This window comes from Urtica dioica, chromosome 9, assembly GCF_054948205.1.
Source record: "Urtica dioica subsp. dioica isolate 48M chromosome 9, U.dioica_male_clone48M_v1_H2, whole genome shotgun sequence".
Classification (NCBI taxonomy): Eukaryota; Viridiplantae; Streptophyta; class Magnoliopsida; order Rosales; family Urticaceae; genus Urtica; species Urtica dioica.
In genome coordinates, this window is record NC_142764.1 from 28,250,489 (window position 1) to 28,269,024 (window position 18,536).

Genomic DNA, 18,536 nt, shown 5'->3' on the forward strand with positions numbered 1-18,536 from the left:
TTCTTAGAAGATGATTTAAAATTCAAGCACATTTTCGGCGTTTCTATAGTATTCCGTAACTTATTTTGCTTTTATGATTCGAAAAAAGGGACAACGTTTCCCATGTGTTCTGTGTAGATGAAACGCTAGGTGGAATTCACCATTGAATCTCGTTGTAGTGTTTAAACTCGGTGAAATCCAACAGATTCATCGCATTTTCTCATCAAAGAAGTAACCATATATATCTCATGGAAACCATTTTTTTTATATATGTTGTTAATCATCGAAGAAAACACCACAAGCCGTTTTAAACTTATCACACTTCATCGAAAATAAAAACTTCAATTTTCAAAACAAAAAATCAATTATCCATATGTGAACTTTTAAGTGACAAAAAATATGGCTATTATAAAATATAAAAAAATAATAATAATAATTGGGTCGAGACTCCTACTTTCCCGGCCTGGCAAGAACCAGGCCGGCCCACTAAAATTTGAGGAGGCCCAAATTCTTACATTTGAGAAAGGTAGAACCTCTGAACTTTATTTCTTATCGGGATCATCAAATTTTTAGATGCTAATACTGTATTAGAGTGAGTTTTTTCTTTCTTTCTTTCTGACGTTAGCAACTTAGCATAGGTCATTTTATATATTTCATGTATTTATAATGAAGAAAACATCCCACAAATGTTATAATATTACACACCCTGCACGCATGGTACAGTTGCTCGACAACGCATAATCGATTTGAGTTTTTTTTTTTTTTTTTTTTTTTTTTTTTTTTTTTTTTTTAATATATACCGTTAAAATTGGCAATGAATCTATGACAATAAAGGGCTTCTTTTCCATTCTCTCATGAATTTTAAATTGGCCAGATATTGAAAGATATGGGACCCCGCAGTTGATATGTTACTCCTTAAAATGATAAAACCACAGATAACGATTTGATTTTGTTTCGCAAAAGAATATTTAGTCGTCTCTTGAAAGCTATCTAAAGTAAAGTAGCGTGTACTTATGCGATTATTTTTTAAGGTTCTTCACAGATATGGTGTGTGGATTTGTTTTATATAGTTAGTAATCATGATGTAGTATTATAATTATGACTTAAAAACCTTTGCTTGATTCCATTAAGCGTAGCTTCAGTTGCTTTTGGCTTTAATTAATTCTCTCAGCCTCAGCATGAAAAAATTGACTAGGTTTGTATGAAACATATATATTGCATGCATTTGATTCCTCGCCTCCTCCTAACTTTTTGCTATTCATGATTTATTAAAGAGATTCTAAGTCTTGATAATATTTTGTAATCTGATAATATATATATATATATATTATTCAGTGACGGAGCCAAAAAAGCCCATCAGGGGGGACTAATTTGAAAAATAAATTTCAGGGGGGCTTGATTGTAAAAAATTTATAAAAATTGGGTCAAAAGTATAAATTTTCAAGGGAAAAAAATGTAATTTTTTTTAAAATGGGCAAAAAGTGCAAAAAAAAAAATTGAGGGAGGGCTTAAGCCCCTGCTGGGCCTATACTGGCTCCGTCACTGGCTATATATATATATATATATATATATATATATATATATATATATATATATATATATATATATATATATATATATATATATATATATATATATATATATATATATAGATGTATATATTGCTATACCGTTTGTCTCAGTGAAAAGTGATATGTATTGATCAAAACACGTGGATTAGAATTAGGAATAGCAACGTGTCTAGGTCCGATCGAGTTCACTTGTTCCGGATTCGGTTAAAAAATGGACCCGTTACTCTGATCCGTTTACCCGATTTTTAAAACGGGCTGGGTAACAGGTATATCCATCGGATAAACGAATAGAAAAATGTTGGACCCATTACTCGTTTATCCGTTTAATGTGTATCGGGTCGGGTAGATCCGTTTATCTTTTTTTTTTTAATACAATCAAAACTTTTTTTTTTGTTTTACACGGTCAAATACACCATAAGAAAATGCATAAACATTATATCATGAGAGCACATATCATATAAATTATTATAAAATATAAACAATACTGTTATAAGTTATAACAATGCTATATAATACGAACAATACTTTTAATTATATCAATATCAAGTTCAAAAAAATAAACAATACATATGATTAACAAATACAATACCCTGCACTAATAACCAACAAAACATAGATGACTTAGGTTAGGGTTATGGTCTGGTGTTTTATTATTTTATTTTATAATTAATGTATTTAATTAAAATAAAATTGTCATCCTTAATTAGAATATATTTACTAGAACGTCTACTACATGAAAATTAAGCTAAGTTATCTATATTGCATATAAATCTAGTTATAAGGAGAATAATAAATATACATGTTGAGGGTGGTGCATAACGAGTGTAAATTGAAGCATCTCCATTCTTTATTTTTTACTTGCTTTTAATAGTGTTTGATTTATTTGATTGCGGGTTGATCGTACCACGATTTAGCTATTGTGTACTAATGACTATGTGACTTTGTATAATTATCTATATAGTAACCGTTGACCTCTTGGTCAAAATCACTATTTTGTAATTACATGGAACGTTTTTTTATAACCGTAGTTTTTTTTTTTTTATCTTTTCGGTTCTACTCGATGATTTCCAGACCATAACTTCTGGTCCTATGCTTTTCTTATATCTTTTGGCCATCGAGTTATCTACTCATACCTCCCTTTTAGCAGTGAAATACTAAATAAAGCCTATTAATTAAGTATTGAATATTATGAATACGGAATATAATATGTTCGGACTTATTCAGATTTTACTTGTATAAGATACATAGGAAAAATATTATATATATATACATATATATATATATATATATATATATATCTTTTAAATTTTATTAAAATATTGTGTATATTATTAATTTTCATGAATATCGCGTTTGTGTCTTCATATATTTTTTTTTCGAGAAAGTGTCTTCATACCTTAAAGATCATATAAAATATACACGTTCAAAATGGAATTTGGTGAAGAATAGTTTCGTTGTAGAATTTGTCAATGATTCGTTATTCACTGTCTTAGGGAAGTAGCTTATGGCAGTAGGTAGTGCAATTTTAAACCTGGTTATTCTTTTACAAATAATTAGCAAATTAGTCATATTTATATTTTTAGATTGCTATTTAGTCAATTTTTGGTAATTTTTTGTTAAATAGCCAATCTTTATTACGTTGAAACTATTTACAACTTACACTATTTATTTACAACTATATTTTACAACTATTTACAACTGATTACACAAAAATTAACTATTTGCCAAATATTTATTAAAAATTGACTAAATAGCAAATCTGTAAATATGACTATATATTTCTCGACCCATTTTTTGCCTACTCTTTTTTTGCCAAGTTCGAATGATTATTTTTTACTGAAATTTGGTAACAGAAATTTACAGGAATTAACTAGAGGACTGAAAAAAATTAGAAACAGTTTTCAGATAATTATAGTATTAAAAAAAATTATTCTTTTGGGTTAGCCATTTTTTTATATTGACACGCTAGTAATTACGTACATTTACAAGCATGGAAATTAAATTCAGTCTACATAAGAACAAAATATTAGGGTACTTTTTTCTAGATCCGAGACGATTATAGTTTACTTTATTTTATTTTATTTATTTTTAGATTGGCGTAGTAAAAAGAAAAGTAAGCTGGCCGCCGGTAGAAAAGGAAACTTAGCTCATTGTGGTCACTAAGGACTAAGGAGACACAAACACAACGCCGTCCATTAAGTCATAGAACAAACAATATATATTTACGTGTGCTAAAAAAAAAATTTACATGACATAATACATAATTTTAACATCAGAAATTGATTCTTATTATAGACGCTCTTTGGATTCCAAAAGCTCACTTGCGACTGGACCTTCGTGCATTGCTGAGTCCAATTGAAATAAAGGCATGCAAGTACACACACTACTAAAATACAAAAAGGGTCATTTGTTCAAAGTTGGAACTCATTAACTATACTTTTCTTTTCTCATGAAACTCAGAAAATCAAAATGGATCTTGAACATGATCAATATATATAAGAATAAAATTATATTCTGCTGCCTCATTAAAGGGAGTGAGAGGTGTTGAAGTCCTCACAGTAAAACCCACTTGGTATTGTGATTGGACAATTCATTTATTCACATTATGATTCATGAGTTGTTTTGATTTAATAATAAATAAAAATAAAAATAAAAGATATGGTCTGGCGAAGGTATGATTATGTAACTTATATTTACCCTTTTATTGGTATTCTTTTCTTTCGTCGCCTTATTAAAAGGTGGTCTAGTGAGAAAAAGGAGTAGCCAATTCCATATTCAATATATATGTTGACTAAGTACTAGAATAAATGAACAATTCAAAATTTCCAAATGGATAAAACAAAAATTTATAAAAACGACTTTCTATACAGCATTTGTTAGAAGAATGAGCTTTGAAAATAATAGATGGGGATACAATGTGTGATAACAAAAAAACAAAAACAAAAAACAACATGTACTATTTTTTAGAAATTCGAATATTTAAACCAAATGAAGATGTTAGGTAAATTTCATAGTAAGTTTGACATGCTATATAAATTGTGGAGGCAGAAAGATGAAGTAGTAAGAAGAGGACATCCTAATAAACAGTAATGCAATGTGGTTGCGAAGCTATTTCATGTACATTTGTACTATATAATTGCTAGCCAAGGAAGTCACGTGGTTATCAATTTTTACTTAATAAGCAATTCTTTCTATATCAATATAATCATAAGCTGACTTCATTTCTTGCATTTGCCGCCTTGTCACCATTATTATGAATTCATATGCAATTTGTAATCCAACCCCTTTATCTCTTCTCGGAGAAGATCACTTGTTTGTCTATCATATACGTCAGTGATTGAGTTATTGCCTTCTTTACACCCATATATGTGACACGGACCGATATATGCATCGATGACCTTTCTTTATCAAGAATATAATGGGGTCTGGTCGTTTTCGAATGAATTATTTTATTTTTGTCTTCATGTTTCACGAGCACATATGTGATGATATTGCATGGCTAGATATCTCGTATTTGTACAACGTCAATCTCGCATCTGTTTATCTGATAAATGATTTAAAAAAAGGTACACGCATCATATTCATTTATTCAATGGAAATAAAGTCTAAAATAAGCTTACTTTCAAACAATTGAATGCCATGGGGAATGTACATTAACATTAAAAAAAAAAAAAAAAACTTGACGAGTCTAACAACGCTCAGTTATTACTTAGTGGATCTGATACCATGCATGACAACGTAATAATAGTATAACATAAGTCAACACTCAACATTCTATTACATCATGAAATCCAAACAATTGTATGCATTAAAGCCTGCACGCTTAGAAAGAAAGAAAAAAGGTTATGCAACACATGATATTTTATTATTACTATCATACAGTCTCTTAAATGTATGTCGTATTATATGATATAATATAAGCAACAAATTAATAATAAATAAATAAAATCATTCATTTTTAGATGTTATTAATGATCAAGGAAGCAACATTAACCAATGGCAATTGATTACGTTTGTACTCTTTGTGATGGTTGGAAACTTGGCGTAGATGTGAGGTTTGTGGTCCCAATTGATCACAACATAATAATAATTAACTATTGTCAATACCTTGCCTACATAAGTGTCCATAAATATTGGACGTGCCTCCTAATAAATTTGGAGTGCATCTTTATACTTAATCATGATAATTATTCCCTGCGTGCATGCTTGATATTTGATAAAGCTCAACAACTTTTTAGCACATTCATCATTGAATTGATGCTCTAGTTATTAGTCTAAGATGGCTCAATGGCTTGAAAATTTTGCAATAAACACTAGACGTTCAGGCTCTCTTTTTTTTTTGGGTAAGAGATGCTCAAAATATAAAAATGCAATTATTATACGTTAAAATATAGTTTTTGTCACATCAAATAATATTCTATCTCCTACTCAATACTTCATTTTTAACACGAAACAAAATACATTCTTCATTTCTTTAATTTTTTTTAATAAAATTTAAAAAAATATATGCTTATTACATTATAGTCTATGAATATATTGAACGTATATTTTGCTAAAAAAAAAAATTGTATCCTTTATATCTAATCATATTAAATAATATTTTATACATTTTACATAAACTGAAATTTATTATGTCACTCCCAAATAAATACTTTTTATAGCTTTAATTGTAATGTAGTATATTTAGCAATATGTTTTTTTAGGGTTTTTGTTATTTACCTAATGTAATTTATTTTATATTTTGTTTGCAAGAGATTAATATATTTTTGATAGATTTTTCGGTACAATTATCCTTTATCACACGTTTAAATTAATTAATTTTCATACCAAAAAAGAATGAAAATAAATATTTTATATATAATTTTGAGATCAATTAATACAATACAGATCGTATTTATAATACAATAAGTTTTGAAGTTGTTTTGAAATCAGAAAAACTAATATAATATTATTATAATATCACTCAATAATGGAGTGAGAAATATAATCAGATTGAAGCAAATCAAACCCTACCTTATCTATCTTTATTATGTAGTGACTTAGATATGCTCAAATTACTGGAGTGGATGGGTAGGGCGAGAAAGATATAAGTTATTAGGATCCTTCTACTTGTAGAGAAAGAGATAAAATACCATTCACTTTATTTATTTTATTTAGTGACATGATAATCATTTATGTAAAAGGAATACAAAACTAGCTACATTTGACTATTTTTTTTTAATAAATAGTGTTAATGTTTGGCTATAGACTAGGCAAAAACAAATATTTATTCCTCGTTCATCATTATTTGAATTTAAGCCACTTAAAATATTGAAATTACAAACTAACTAGCTAAAGTTTCAATAATTTAAACAAATAGCCAATTTTAACGATGTGGAAATTAATTAAAAATTAGTTTCATATTCTATCATTTTATTTATATAAACGTCATTATTTTTCAAATGTATTATTTTTCTTGTTTAGCTATTCATTTGAGTATTATAATTGAACTTGTCAAATTTATTATTTTTGTTGGGATAATCAGATTTGTTCATATACTTTCTTGAAATATATAAGCTATAAATTCATTAAACTGTTATAAATTTTATGTTAATCGTTATAAACTATTGTTCTTGTATGAGCTCTATATAAGCTATAATTAAATTCATTAAACTGTTATAAATTTATGTTAATCGTTATAAACTATTTTTCTGCATATTTTTCTAAATTAACAAGTAAAAAATATTTAAAAAAAGATATAAATTTTAAGATTAATAAATATAATAATTAATTTAGATAAAATGTGAATATGATTGGGAATGACTTTAATAGACTACGAAAACAGACAATTAAAACTCAGAAAGTAAGAATGCTTTTTTTTTTCCTTCCTATTCTAGTATCACTTCCTCTATTTTCAAAATAATAAAAATAAATAAATAACCAACCAATTCTCATTGATTTATTTTAAACGACAAATGTATTGGTTAGCTTCATATCTGCATATATTTGTTTAATATAAGGATATAGTTAGTCGTTATATTTTATTAAATTAACTGTATCGGGATCAGAATTTCTATATTAATCATTGATTTGTGTAGACATTTGTGTCTGGTATTGCATGTCGTCTTCTAATTATGTCAAAGACCACTACTTACATATTATTAATCAAATATTCACTATCTCATCTTGGAATTATTTCTGACTTCATTATTATCAAGAGTGACTAATTTATCATGATTTATTAACTTTTATGTGTTGCTTTTGTTGCTTGGTCAACATAATTCAAAACAAGACCCATAATTACCGGACCTAGCGTGTTTTTCATTAGCTGAACCAGCGTGGTCCCACCAATACAGCTAATTAAGTTTTTTTTTTATTATTATTATTTTTTTTGCATTATAAATGAAGTTGTAATACATTTATTATTATCTTTCCTAGGAGAAAATACTAATCAACGCTGAAAAGTTGAATAAGAACGTTATCTTTGTTAATAAGAATCACCCTATTGATCCCGAGCAAAAAAGAATCACCCTATCGAATACGCTCTTAAATCTTTGTTAATATTCAAAACTTCGCCACTGTATACATATATATACATAATCACAATTTATCCTTGAATTAGAACCTTGACTCCGTCATCGGATATGACTCGATGCAACATTTATGTAGCTAATAGGCTTGATTCAGTCAGGAGTTATTCAAGTTGGAACATGAACTTGTATCGGTTTAATGAAATTAAATAAAATCGATGTGCCTTACTAATTGCATTATATTTATTTAATGGCACTTAAACTTTAAATACCACGAATAATTTTTTAGTCTCCTCTTTAAAAAATGATGTGCATTCGTCGTACGTTTACTAAAAAAACAAGACCGAAAGTATGAAGTATAGTCTAGTGGCTTTTTTTCCTCATGAAAGCCATTAAACAAAAACGTCATAAATCCCATTGTAGTAGTGTAAGCAGGTGTATTGACTCCACAAAAATCAGTTGTTAGTTACATAGCAAGGAATCATATTTGAGATAGTACAACTTGTCAAAAAGCAATGCATGATGTTTTCTTAATTAAACAAATTACAATAAAATCACATCATGTTATTGTATAAGGCGTTCTGTGTTTCAATAAAACTCTTAGATTATTGAGGCTGATTTGTTGTTAGATGGCACAGCAATTGGTTTCGTTGAAGAAACTTAACATAAATATTGTTTTCGAGTAAATATGGACAATTGGATGGAATAATAAATTTACTGAATCAGTATCAAACCGGAGCGATTATCCTCCGTGGTTTTTTGGATTATGACGTAGCAACATATTCTTAGTTTGATCTTAACTTACGAGTTATATTCGTTTATCATTTTAATGATTCTTAGAGCCTATTTGTATGGAATCTTTGTGGCTACCCGGTCGAAGAGTCCAAATTATTTTACTATACTATACTCTCTATTTCGATATCAAAATATTAAAGTTATAAGAGAAAATGGCGGTATAAATCGTTAAAGTTTTACGCTGAATACAATTTAGTACTTATTCTTTTTTTTCGGCGGCTAAATTTTTATAGTTTGTTTTGAGTGTCGTCGTTACTCCCGAGCGATGCTAAATCAATGGTCCATATTTAATAGTCATTTAATTTTTATATTTTTTTATTTTTCTAATCTCATAAACAAATTAAAACTAATAAAAAAAATACCAAAAAAATCGATTCCTCTTATTGTGCTTGTCTATCTTCCTTCAAGCAAACAAAAATTAAAAAAAAATGTATAAATATATTTTGTACATTCTAGTAAAAAAAAATAGCAAACCTTAACACACAGACAGATAGAGCCGGCCCTGACTATAGGCGAGTAAGGCTGGTGCCTAGGGCCTCCGATTGAGTTGGGCTCTAAAATTTTTATATTTTTAAATTTTTTCTTTTATATTTAAATTTTTACTATCATCGAAGGGGTCACAAAATATGAATTCGCCTAGGGCCCCTAATGAATTCGGGTGAGTTTGGGCCGATCCTGACCCTGCAAACAGACATTGCACTCTGAAGAAGGAGGAGAAGAAGAACGAAGTGCCCGCCAGACACTCTGAAGTTGGGCTTGGCACCGAGTCAGAAAGTCGGCGCTGTGCCTCTCCACCGCCATCAAGGCCAATGGAAATTAGTGATAAAGACTAAAAAAAATAGAAATGACAATGGAAATTATTAAGAATACTCGCATCTGAAGATGTAATGGCATTTATCAGCAATAGAAATTCTCTGTTTGAGCTTTTAATCATCATCCGTCTTTCTCTTAGTGAGTTTCTCTTTTTATTTTTATTTTTTGCCTGGTTGTTTTATATTATTTTGTATAATAAAATTACATAATTAATGGTTATTGATTTTAAGGAAAAAAATAATAATTCGTTTTCGAATCTCTGCATTTCACGTGTAAACCCGTCCACACTCCACACATAACGGCGTAGGGAGTAATGACGACACTTAAAACAAATAATAAGAATTTTAGTCGAAAAAAAAAAAAATTGTATCCAACTTCAAACGTACAACTTTAAAAATTTATGCCGTCATTTCTCCGAAATAAATATTGGTAGAGTTAGTAGACGATGATGACCTACAGCAAGTCAAAAGAGTCTCGTAAGTAAGACTAGGCCTACCTCTAATTTGTCCACAACGAATTACTTTCAAAATATGGAACAGATGGTTCCGTGAGTGGGTGTTGTACGTGATCCAGAGCATTATTTTTTTTAAAAAAAATTTCTTCCAAAAAGTGTCGTACAAACAAAACCAAAAATCAAAGATTTAGACGATTTTGAAATATTTGTCCGAGATCATTAAATTGCAACAGTCTCTATGGTGATGTTACATACACTTAATAGCAATACCAAGACTTTCGAACTCCTCGAATTTGTGGTACTTGTTGTGTATGTGCAACCACAAACTTTGTTACTTTTTGCGCTCATATTCTTCTGCTAAAGCTCGTTATTCTCTCTGATAAAATGTACAGATATTTTTGTCAACTTTCGCTGGACGTGATCATAAAATATACGTATGCTAAATCGTTAAATCATCATACAAAGGCAATACATTATACATAGATTGGTCTACAAGATATGTTATGCATGGGAGATAATGAGTGCCGTTAATATTGTTAATCACGGTCACGGTGTTACATACAATTATAACAAAGATGTGGGACCCACGATTTGATGGTGACATTCATCAACCTACAGAGTAGGCACCACAACGCATCACCTCTCATTTCCACCTGTATTGCATTTCCATTTTCCACCACCACCTGTAATTATATAATATTAACCGAAATTCAAAATACTAACAAACCTTCAAGTCTTCAACGTTCACTTCAACCCAATAAGAAACAAAGTGAAATTTCTTTGAATATGGCAACAAATCATTTTTTTTAGTATTCTGGTGGGTTTATTATCTTATGTAGTGTAACAATTTTTTTGGTATCTGTTCTGTTTTTGTGTGTAATTTTTTTAACAGTTCATTCAAATATCCATGTCCTTAGCCCGAATTGGATTTACAATATAGTCAGGTAGTAAAACAATACAATAAAAAAAATCTCAAGCAAAGTTAAAGAAATTTACTTATGCAAACAAAGATAAGCTACATTAGGCTTCAATGTAAATGTAATTACCCTTTATTTTGATAAAATAGAAGGAAAAATTGTAATCGTTTTGGTCTTCGAATGTCGGACGTTAGAACCCACGTGGCTTAATATTGCCTCAAGAACCGAGGGCAAACTACGTAGCTTGGAAAAATCCCATCAGAAAACGGTTGTGCTCGTCGCATATGACACCGCCAATGCCCATGAAACTATATACCTCAGAGATACTCACACCATCATTCAAATTCAATCCTCCCTAGGAAGGAGGGTCCATCGAGTGGATACTTATTGTTGCCTACAACGGATGTGTTGTTTAGCGTTTAGAAGCTCGCAGTCATCGTAAAATGGATCTTGTTGTGCTGAGACCAAGCTTCCTAAGCTTTGGAAACAAATATCGCAAGGCGTTTACCCTCGAGCTCCCATTCTAAAACGTTAAAGATATCATCAAACTCTATTTGTGAGTGGAGGTGATGGAGATGAATAAAAGGGGAATCCAAGCATATTATCTTCATGAGTTGTTAGAGAGAGAGAGAGAGAGAGAGAGAGAGAGAGAGAGAGGGGCATTGGGATCAAATTAGATATAAATGTGTTGATTTAGACTTATTTTTGTATATCGGGTGAGTTCAAAATGGATAATTAAGAAGAAATGATAAGTTCAAATGGTGTTCCAAACAAAAACTTTATGTAATTCATAATACTTTAATTTAATCTGTAATATTGAAGATCTTTAAAAAAAAAAAACATTTTTTTATAATATGATGTAACATATTTTCCTTATAATTTTTAGGACAATTTATTCTAATGAAAATTTAATTTTTTTGGTGACGTTTTTTTTTCTTCCATTTTTTCATCATTCGAGAACATTGGCTACGGTAACTTTAAACAATGTCATCAGATAATAACTAAAAAAAGAAATCCGAAAGTTAGGAATGATATTTAGTTTCTTAACATCTATGTTTAGAGTTTTGCTAGAGTTAGATATTTTTTACCAAATATTTGAGGATAATTGTCACCTAGTAGTAAGAGCATGTCCAATAGAGAACTCTATAACTCTAATAATTCTCCAATTGGAGAAATTATATAACTTCAACATTCTATATTTTATGTGGTTTTTACACCAAATAAACAGTATTGCACAAAATTTGGTCTAACACTGTTCATTTAGTGTAAAATTTACACCAAATATTTATACATTATTATAATCTAATTAATTAAAAGTACATATTTATTTAATCCAAGTCTAATCAATATGTTTGTAACTATTTGGAGATTTGTTTATAATCCAAATTATACCACTTAAATTAAGCCAATAATTAAAAAAAAAAATTTATAGATATCAAACCAAAAGATGCTACTATAAATACTATTTACATATATTTTTTTTAATGGTGTATTATTTATTTCATAAAAAATATTGTATTATCTATGTAATGGAATTTATTAATTTTCTTTTTTTATTGATTACATTTTTTTAGCGCAGTGTAGCGAAATAGGCAAAATGAAATTATGAAATTTGTTTTTAACCTATGTTTAACAACTTTTAGGGAAATAGCCAACAGACTTATGTGGCAATAATTAAGGTCTGATTTACCCTTATTTATTAACAAATTCGTCACTTTCTCTCTCTTACTTTTTTCCTATATTTTTTTTTACATAAAAACTTCAAAAAACCATATCTATCTCATATGAACTCGAAATTGAGTGATTCCAAATCCTACGGATTCGTGACGCCGAGATCTTCAAAAATAGATCCATTGTGTTTGATGAAAAATCATGTTTAATACCATAGATGTAGAAAAATCACGTTACTACCTTAAATATGGAAATAACTGGAAATTTTTGAAATTATCAAAAAAATAAATGGAAACGTAACTATGATGCATTAAACATAATTTTTCATCAAACACAATGGATCTATTTTTGAAGATCTCGACGCCACGAATTTGTAGGTATTGAAATCACTCAATCTCGAGTTCGTATGAGAAAAATACGAATTTTTGAAGTTTTGATGCAAAAAAAATTATTTAAAAAAAAATAGGAGAGAGAAAGTGATGAATTTGTTAATAAATAAGGACAAATCAGACCTTAATTATTGCCACATAAACCATTTGGTTATATCCCTAAAAATTGTCAAACATAGGTTAGATCCAAAATCACATGTTTAAAGTGGCCTAGTTACTTACAATTTTTTTTTTTAAATAGTTTATTAGTGATTTATACTATATGTTACACATAATTGATAAATAAATACAATTATATTTTTATATTTAATTAGACATTACAAATAACTAATAAAATTAAGACACTTAATCTAAAAGCATTTAGATAAAAATGGCTTATAAAAAATATATTATTAAAATATTCTCTTTAGCGTAAGATATTAAAACATTGGAGCAAAAAATATATAGTCCCAAAATTATATCAAATTTAGTGTATCATTAGATGCTCTGACAATCTAATAAGCTTTGAAGAGTGAAGCCTTGGCAGCTTGGCTTCGTTAGTGATGTATTTATGATCGTCAATAAGTAACTAACAAGTCTAATAGTAATAGTTAGTGGTAATTTGCTAAAATAAAAATAGTAAGTGGTAACAAGGAAGAACTAAGAAGTAACACCACAAACAGATATTAGCAAACAAAAAAAAAAGAAAAGAAAAACAAACAAAAAAACATAACATTAACACATGCTATATTTAATATTTAAGATTGAATTGTTGTATCCCATTTCAGCGCGGACAATGAAAACACAGGCACTTGTCTCTCCGAGTCCCACAAAATCACTCACATTAATTGATGTTTTCTCATTATAATATATTTATTTCCCGCGCTTTAAAACATCACGAGCACTTTTCCCATAATAACCTACGCTCGCTCAGAAAGAAGGAAAGACCATCCTCTGAAATTCATAGTCTCATACTATTTCACTCAATAGTCAAAGTTCCCAACTCTCTCTTTTCCCATTAACACCTCTCTTCTCTCCCACTCTCTCAAGCCCATTACTTTTTCAATATTTTCTCAGACATAAGTGTCTGTGAGACAGAGAATATTAATAAAAAGAAAATAAAAATTATGGAAACAACAACAATGAGAGGAAGAGCAAAGAAGAAGAGCAGATTTGGGCAGACGATTCAGAAAGTGATAAGCCTCCGAAGCGCCACCACGAAGATCGCCTCCAACAACGGCATTTGCCTCCTAAACCCCAGCTCATGCAACAAGTCCGACCCACGCGCCGGAGACGGCGAGTGTACCTCACGCGCCGTCATGGAGGCTCTCCTCGCGAAGCTCTTCGCCTCCGTTACCTCCATCAAAGCCTCCTACGCCGAGCTCCAGACAGCCCAGGACCCTTACGACGGCGATCTCATCCAAACCGCCGACCAGTCCGTCGTCGACGAGCTCCGATCAATCTCCGACCTCAAAAGAAGGTTCTTGAGGAAAGACCTGGACTTGTCTCCGCAAATCACCACCATGCTCGCAGAGATTCAGGAGCAGCAAGGACTCATGAAGACCTACGAGATCACAATCAAGAAGCTCGGAGCCGATTCCGAAAGGAGAGATTCGGAGCTCAAATCTCTTAGGAAGCGATTATCCGACGCCGTCGCCTTTAACCGCTCCGTCGAGAAGCGGCTCAGCGCGAGCGGCTCTCAGTCCGTCTTTGACGCCGTTAAGGTTCCGACGTCTCTCAGGCCGAGCCACTACACGGCGTTCCTCCACGGCGCGATACGCTCGGCGAGATCGTTCGTGAAGGTCCTCGTCGGAGAAATGGAGTCGGCGAATTGGGATCTGGATACGGCGGCGAGGTTTATCGAGCCAGGAGCGAGTTTCCGGCGGAATAGCCACCGGATGTTCGCGTTCGAGTCGTTCGTTTGCAAGACAATGCTCGAAGGCTTCAATTCCCCGAGCTTCAATGGCGATTTCGACGGAGAGAAAGATCCGGCGGCGTGCTTGGAGGAGTTCCGGCGGCTGAGGACGGCGAATTCGAAGGAGGCGATCGGCAGAGAGCCGGAATCGGAGTTCGCGAGGTTCGTTAGGGCAAAGTATTTGCAGGTCGTTCACGCTAAAATGGAGTGCTCTGTTTTCGGGAGCTTGAGCCAGAGAAAAGTGGTGTCGTCGTCGGGATATCCGGAGACGCCGTTCTTCGAGTCCTTCGCCGAGATGGCTCGGCAAGTTTGGCTCCTCCACCGACTGGCTTTCTCGTTCGGCGGTGACGTCACGGTGTTTCAGGTGAGGAAGGGGTCGAGATTCTCCGAGGTTTACATGGAGAGTCGGCTGAGCCAAGAAGCTCTCTTCTCCGGCGAGATCGGCGAGGGTTTGACTCCGGAAGCAGAGCTGAGAGTGGGCTTCACCGTCGTGCCGGGATTCAAGATCGGAAAGACGGTGATTCAGAGCCAGGTTTACTTATCTCCGGTCACCTGATTTTCTCTCTCTCATTTATCTTTTATTTATGAAGGTTATACGTTCACGCGCGGTCCTTGTAGTGTTTTAGACACGCTCCAGCGAAGTTGTGGGCCATTGTTAATATTATTCCCTGATACACCATAGAAGAAGGAAATTATGATTAGAGTTTTTTTTTTTTTTTTTTTTTTTTTGGAGAAATGATTAGAGCTTATTTATAGATAGTGTTTACGGTCTTGTTTCGGTTCCAAATTGCAAATTCTACAACTAATTAAAAAGTGAAGTAATGGATAAGTTTGTTAATCACTGGTTGCGCGTGGGTATTATTTGTTAAAAAGTAGGACGGCGGAATTTGGTGGGACCTCGTTAATGACGTGGCTTAGAAAGTACGTGATTTATTTTGTTTTAACACTCTTAACCAATGTTTAAAATATCCATACCGATACCGATACCGATACCGAGGTTCTGATTTTATGGATATATCGGGTATCGACGGATATATCGACGGATATTCTATAACAATTTTAATACCGACTACCGATTATATCGGTGATATATCGATGATATATCGATTACCGACGGATATATCGACAAAAATCTTATAACAAAATATAATAAAATATGTACCACTATTTATATTTTTAAATTTCTAATGAAACAATCAAATTTAAAATATACCTATAACTTTTTTCTTATAGATATACATTATTAATATATACATTACTTTCTCAATATTAAAAAATGTAATAAAACAACCTTCTTATCTTAATATGTACTCAAATAACATTATTATATCATTTACATAAAAGTAATTATTGATGTAATTTATAATTTTTAAAAAATTATTACAAATTAAAATTATGTTAACTTATGCTTATATATATTCAAAAGTTTGATTTTTTTTCTTTTACAAAATGTATATAATTTAATTGTAATGAATAAAAATATATAAATAGATATTGTAAATATGATGTGGAAAAATGTATATATATATAATTTATAATACATATATATTTATAAAAAAAAATAAATTGTATACAAGTGGATTATATATATATATATATATATATATATATATATATATAGATTATTACAAGTGGATTTTATAATCTAATATTAATATGTCACATATGTCACTACATTACGTGTAAGGAAATAAAGAAAAAGGAATAGTGCAAAAGAGAAAAGTCACACATCGAAATTGAAACTAAGCAACGGAAGGAATCACACTTATATATAGCTATAGAATACATTCACTTCAAATAATCAATTGGGCCCCAATTTTCGATGGCCTAATTTGATTTTGGGCCCGGAAAACTCATTTAAAGTTAAAATTTTTTAAAGTTTTATAATATAATAAATATGGGCGATTTTTTTAAAATATCGTTCGATATTTGGGGTTTTAAAACCTTCAAAATATCGCGATATTTTGAAGATTTAGTCGATATATCTCGATATTAAAACGAGATTTTATAAAACGAAACGATATATACCCATTTTTATATCGAGCTTGCCCCGGTATGGATATATCGGCGATATATCGTGAGATATCGCCGATATTTTAAACCTTGCTCTTAACTCATCTCCCACTCACTCACTCCAATATTTTTTTTTTTTTTTTTTTTTAAATGTAGGTATAGTATAAAGCCCAAATAACAATGTTCTTTGAAACTTTTAGTTCAATCGTAAATTTATTATGGAGAAATAGTCAATTTAAAACAACGATATTATAAAATTCTCATAATATCAACCACATACTCAAACATTAATTACTTGCATCAGTTTTATACCAAAAAAAAAAAAAAATCCATCTTTAAATCCCTAAAAACACACCGCTCAATATTCTCATAGTCGCTTGAATGTCGCAAATGACCGCGGGTGTAAAATTCGCCCCTTATTTCATTCTATATTGGTGGGCCGAAAAGCTCAATAATTCCAAAAAGCCCACGTGACCCAAATCGACATAAGAGATAGTATCAGGATTACGATATTATCGTTTGTCATTTATGGGTGCGAACGTTAAACAAGTCAATTGGGCTATGCCCATATTCCACTTCACGAATCCGGTCCATCTTCTCCAGAAAATTCCCACGAAGTCGAAGTCAATAGGAGATGCGCGTTCTCGCCGTGAGACGCGGGACGTTGACGAATTCTACATAGCCAATTCAACCAAGCGACATGACGTGGCTAGACGAGAAGCGACATGACGTGGCTAGACGAGAAGCAATGACGCCAACGCGTGTACCCAGATCGCGCACTTCGCTGGTTTATATTTCATTTCTTACGAGAAGAAATGCACCTTCTATTTCCTTATTATTGCAATTACTATTCTCTCTCTGTTCGATTGTACTCTTTGAGCTCGTCATTTCATCATTCAAATTGATCGAGACCGGCTTGTGTGATTGAGTTCATATTTTTAATAAAATCGCCTTTTTCCATATTTGATTTTGTTATTTTATTTTTATTCAGAGTTTATAATGTATATGTGCAACGATTTTTTGAGACCCATATCTTAAAATATAAAACGACACAAATACTTTTCATCTTTGTTTTCTACTGATTGTTGAGGCTCGAAAACGACCAACATTTTTGTTTCCAAGAACCGATATTAATAATTATGAATTATCGATGAACATAGTCCGGTATATAAGATGATTAATTATATTTGCTATTAGCAAAATTCAAATAAACTTAAAAACTAAATGCTAATAATTATTCAATGTATGTGTAAAAGGTGGTTAATAATCCGTACAATTCACAAAATTTAAGTAAACTTAAAATCGACGGTTGATAAAATTAATTTAAAGGTTAATAGCCATTAATCGTTACTAAACATAGTCTCGTTGATATTATTTGTCATTTGCGACATTCAAAAAAGTTGAAATTGAAGATTAATGATATCACATGGTTAATACGTATTTACTATTGGAGAATTCAAATAAACCTAAAACAAAGATTAACTATGGAACAACTAAGAGGAGCGTACAAACAGAGAATTACGATGCGATT

At 31.1% G+C, this 18,536-nt stretch overlaps 1 protein-coding gene across 1 annotated transcript; it reads left to right on the forward strand.

Annotated features, from left to right (window-relative positions):
• Positions 1–13,819: 13,819 nt before the first annotated feature.
• UNE1 (intracellular protein transporter, putative (DUF641)) lies at positions 13,820–15,896 on the forward strand. Its single transcript, XM_089627561.1, has one exon. It carries the CDS (start codon positions 14,205–14,207, stop codon positions 15,546–15,548), a length of 1,344 nt encoding a protein of 447 aa, XP_089483687.1. The 5' UTR covers positions 13,820–14,204; the 3' UTR covers positions 15,549–15,896.
• Positions 15,897–18,536: the final 2,640 nt, after the last annotated feature.